Source organism: Rhagoletis zephyria, unplaced genomic scaffold, assembly GCF_001687245.7.
Source record: "Rhagoletis zephyria isolate East Lansing unplaced genomic scaffold, Rhagoletis_zephyria_1.1 Rzeph_scaffold_22674, whole genome shotgun sequence".
Lineage (NCBI taxonomy): Eukaryota > Metazoa > Arthropoda > Insecta > Diptera > Tephritidae > Rhagoletis > Rhagoletis zephyria.
The window spans coordinates 1-4,594 of NW_016179732.1; the positions used below are offsets into that span (position 1 = coordinate 1).

General features: G+C 41.9%; 2 protein-coding genes across 2 annotated transcripts; both read right to left on the reverse strand.

Moving 5' to 3' along the window:
• Positions 1 to 26: 26 nt before the first annotated feature.
• LOC108381464 (uncharacterized) lies at positions 27 to 1,834 on the reverse strand (the record flags this gene model as incomplete). Its single annotated transcript, XM_017637883.1, has 3 exons — positions 1,564 to 1,834; positions 428 to 1,085; positions 27 to 374 (listed from the first exon to the last, which is right to left on the reverse strand). Coding segments are annotated over exons 1-3 (1,277 nt in total), but the record flags the coding sequence as incomplete, so codon positions are not given.
• Positions 1,835 to 2,397: 563 nt separating this feature from the next.
• LOC108381465 (uncharacterized) lies at positions 2,398 to 3,066 on the reverse strand. The gene has a single exon (XM_017637884.1). It carries the CDS (start codon positions 3,064 to 3,066, stop codon positions 2,398 to 2,400), a length of 669 nt encoding a protein of 222 aa, XP_017493373.1.
• Positions 3,067 to 4,594: the final 1,528 nt, after the last annotated feature.

A 4,594-nucleotide genomic window follows, 5' to 3' on the forward strand; every position in this document is an offset into this window, starting at 1 on the left:
TTTTCCGTATTGGACGTTTGAAGTACTTGTCGTTGCATTTAAGAGTAACTACGCGTACTAAACCATCTTGACCTGGATGAACATCTGCAATACGTGCCAAAGGCCACTTGCCAGGCGGAGTTTTTTCATCGTATAATAGTACAAGATCGCCTATTTTAATATTAGCGCGTACTGTTGTCCACTTGGGACGGCTCTGTAGTCTACTAAGATACTCAGCATACCAACGTCGCCAAAAGTGTTGCTTGTATTGTTCCACCATACGCCAACGACTTACTCCTCTAGTTGTGAATTCAAGCAGCGCTTCGTCAGGAATATTGATGGTTGGCTCGCCAATTAAAAAATGAGCTGGTGTTAAAGCATCCAGCTTTCGACATCTTCGTTTAGAGGGCACAAGGGCCTTGAATTTAGGCACGCCTCAATCTGATACAGCAATGTGCACAGCTCCTCAAAGTTTAAGGCGCGGTCCTGTATTATTCGCTTAAAATGGTATATAGTTGACTTTACCCCCGCCTCCCACAATCCTCCGAAATGTGGTGAAGCAGGAGGGATGAAGTTCCATGTTATGCCTTCGCTAGCTAGAATTGCCTTGAGGTCTTGTGGTAACGATGACAAGTTGCTTTGTTGCATAACTTGCAATGCATTGCTCGCGTCAACAAAGTTTGTGCCGCGGTCCGAATATATCTGCGTACATTTTCCTCTTCTAGAAGTAAATCGGCGAAAGGCGGCCACAAAGGCGTCGGTGGTGAGACTGGATACTGCCTCCAAATGTATGGCTTTAGTTACCATGCAAACAAATATGCATATGTAACCCTTCGATACTTTTGCGTTCCTTAGTGATGATTGGCGTATATCAATAGGACCAGCGTAATCGACGCCACTATGCAAAAAGGGTCGCGCGGGTATAAGTCTCACCGGCGGAAGATTGCCCATCAACTGTTCTGCTGTTTTGGTAGTGTACTTGTAGCAAGTCAAGCAACGTTTTATGATGACTTGAGCAAGATGACGCGCGTTCGACACCCAATATTTTCTGCGCACGTAGTTGAGCATGAGCTGAACGCCGCCATGTAGTGTAATGATATGTGCTTCTGAAAATATAAGATATGTTAGTGGATTTCTTTTTGATAATAAAATAGGATGTTTCATAGTTAATGGTAAATGTGAGAAGTGCAGCCGGCCGCCAACGCGTAGGCATCCTTCATCATCCAGAAATGGACACAGCTTTCCAATTGAATTTATTTTAAGTGGTAGTCCGGACGAAAGTTGCCTTATTTCGTAATTAAAGTCGATGTTTTGAGATAGGAAAATCAGCCGTTTCAATGCCAATTGCAGCTCGAGTTTGGTCAAGTGACCAATGCAGCGGCTGTCCTTACTAGTGCAGTTGTAAGTGAAGCGTAGTATATACGCGGTAACGCACAGTGTTCTTTTCAAACTTGAATATTTGCATAAGAGCTCTGGATAAGACAAGGTGTTAACATAAGCAACTTTGGCTGGCCCGCGCTGCTCCAACATTGTGCCAACTTAAGTTGGCATTAATGTCTGCTGGCCAATGGTCATGAGAATTACTTAGCCAAGCTTGTCCGTTCCACCAAAGCGTATGATTGGGTAAATCACGCGGCATTACACCTTTCGACGCACAGTCTGCCGGATTATCATGTGTGGGTACATAACGCCATTGGCTTATTGTAGACCAATGTTGGATCTCCGCTACACGGTTCGCCACATATACGTTCCACTTGGAAGGTTGTGCTCTTATCCAAGTCAATACAGTCGTGCTATCACTCCAATAAAATACTTGCTGTACACATCCATGCAAAGCCTCGATTACGTTGGACATTAATTTTGAAAGCAGTTGGGCACCACACAGCTCAAGTTTCGGGATTGATATCGTTTTCAATGGTGCGACTTTTGTTTTTCCCTGTAGAATTCGTATTACTATTTCTCCGTTTTCAGTCACAGTCCTTGAATATACGACAGCAGCGAAACCCACTTGTGACGCATCACAAAAACCATGTAGATCGCATTTTCTATTCTTGGAAGTCCCAATGAACCTGTCTATTTTAATTTCTTCTAGACATTTTAGCGTATTTCGATATCTAATCCACTCTTCAGAAATGCAGTCTGGCAGTTGGTCATCCCAATCTATACCTCCAAGCCACAGTTTTTGAAATAAGATTTTGGCAATTATAGTTGTAGGCGCCAGCCATCCTTGTGGATCAAACAGCTTGGATGCATCCGAAAGTAAGTTTCGTTTGGTTAGTTTCGTATTCGCATCAAAGGTAACTGAAAATGAAAAAGAATCAGACAGTGGTTGCCATTGTAATCCCAGTGCCTTTATATAATGATCACTGTTAAGTTCGATTGAATTTGAGCATTCTCGTAGTTCAGTTGGAATTGATTTCAGTAGTTCGGTAGAGTTTGACGCCCATTTCCGAAGCTTAAGTCTAATAATTTACGAAGCTGATCTTGCAAATATAAGCCTTCAACTACATCATCAGCCCCAGTGATCACATCGTCAACGTAAATATCACGAAGAAGTACCTCCGACGCGTCAGGATAAGTTTTTGCCTCGTCTGTAGCAAGTTGCTTTAGTGTTCTAACCGATAAAAAGGGAGCAGGTGTAGTACCATAAGTTACCGTTAAAAGCTTGTAGATTTTAACTGGATCAACTGCTGATTTCCTCCACAGAATTTGTTGGTACTTTTGATGTATCGGGTTAACAGCGATTTGCCTGAACATTTTTTCTATGTCAGAACACAGGGCAATGTTATGTTTGCGCCAACGTAAAATAATTTGTACTAAATCGCATTGTAGTGCAGGCCCTGCAGCCAATTCCTCATTAAGCGAACGATGATTACGATACTTGGATGAGCCATCGAATACAACTCGTAGTTTTGTTGTTGTGCTACTCAGCTTTTCAACGCCGTGATGTGGCAAAAAATACGAATTGTGTTCAATGTTATTTGGATATTCTCCAACTTCACGCATATGGCCGAGTTCTAGGTATTCATCCATGAATTTGCAGTACTCTTTATAAAATTCGGGCTTTTGTAGAAAGGCTCGTTCCATATTTCGCAGCCTTGCCATCGCTCCGAGATGAGTATTTTCGAATTATGGTAGAGGCTTGCCATTTAGTTCTGCTTTAAAAGGCAGCGAAACACAGTAGCGGCCATCAGTACCTCTTTGGTACGTAGAAGAAAAGTAGTTTTCACATGCAAGTTCTTCAGGGGACAGAATAGCTTTTTTGCTTACATTTTCTTGTTCCCAGAAAAGCTTAAGTTGATCGTCGATGTGACAAAAATTGGTGCTAATTGCTGTAACTTTATTAGAACTAGGCGTTGGGCCAGAGAGTACCCAGCCGAAATGCGTGTCTTGAAATAGCAACCCGAAGCTTGTTTTATATTGACCCTGTTTTAAAATCAAGCCATATACCAGCACCCAGTATTAAATCAATTGGTCGTGATTTGTAGTATTGTGGATCAGCTAGATCGAAAGGCGTGCTGAATGGTAATTGCTGTGGAGTAATATAGCATTGCGGCAAGCAAGTTGATAAACTTGGCAATACGAAAGCTTCTATATTGATAGAAAAGTTTGGCTCGCTTCGAGAATCCAATTGCAAATATGTTAATTTTTTTGCACAGCTACTTTGTGTTGGGTTAACTCCATGGATTTGAAGACGTGTTGGGCGGCAGTTTATTCCGTTAAGCTGTATCAATCGCTCAGTAATAAAAGAGCCCTGCGAGCCTGGATCGAGTAATGCTCTCGCTGTCACCTTACCATTTGGTGTATTAATGTACAGCAGTACAGTGGCGAGAAGAATATTTGTAGTAGTTTGTGGCCGGGGTGCTGACACGTGATGATTAGTAATGGCGTTTTTCTCCGTTGGCTGTATGATGTTAGGTTTTTGGTTAGATAATGCACCATGAAGCAGAGTATGGTGTTTTGGTTTGCACAGGTGACAAGTATGTTGCGATTTACAGTTTTTCTATATGTGACCTTCGGTCAAGCAATTTATGCAAATGGAATTGCGCTCAACAAACTCCTCGCGTTCTTTAATAGAATATGCACGAAACACCCAGCATTTAAAGAGAAGGTGTGATTTTTTGCAACAAGGGCATAAAATGGCTTTGTTGATGTTAAAAGCCTTTACGCTCGAACGTTGACTAATGCTTGGTGATTTCGGTTTGACTGTGGCGGAGTCGCCAATAGTTTCTAAAGTCCGGAAAGTGGTTTCTAGAAAATTATAGAGTTCGGATAGTTTAGGAATCTCTCTTGTGGCTTTGAGTGTATGTTCCCAATCCTTCCTAGTTTCGGAATCTAATTTTTCTGCCGTTATATGTATAATTAACGGATCCCAGTTAGTAGTTGGAACATCTAAATTTATTAAAGAAGCAATGCATTCCTTCGTTGTGCCGAGAATTCCTCTGATCGCAGCAGGCGATGCTTTTGTACACTTAGGAATAGCGTAGAGCTTCCGCAGAATAGTATCTACTGTAGCACGCTTGTTATGATACCTATCTTCTAAAGTCTTCCAAGCGAGGTCGTAATTAGCTTCACTTGAAGAAATGTGTTTTATTAAACGCTCTGCCTCACCTTT

Coding starts and splice junctions, on each gene's coding strand:
- LOC108381465 (XM_017637884.1), bottom strand. CDS start 3,066: ATGGAACGAGCCTTTCTACAAAAGCCCGAATTTTATAAAGAGTACTGC.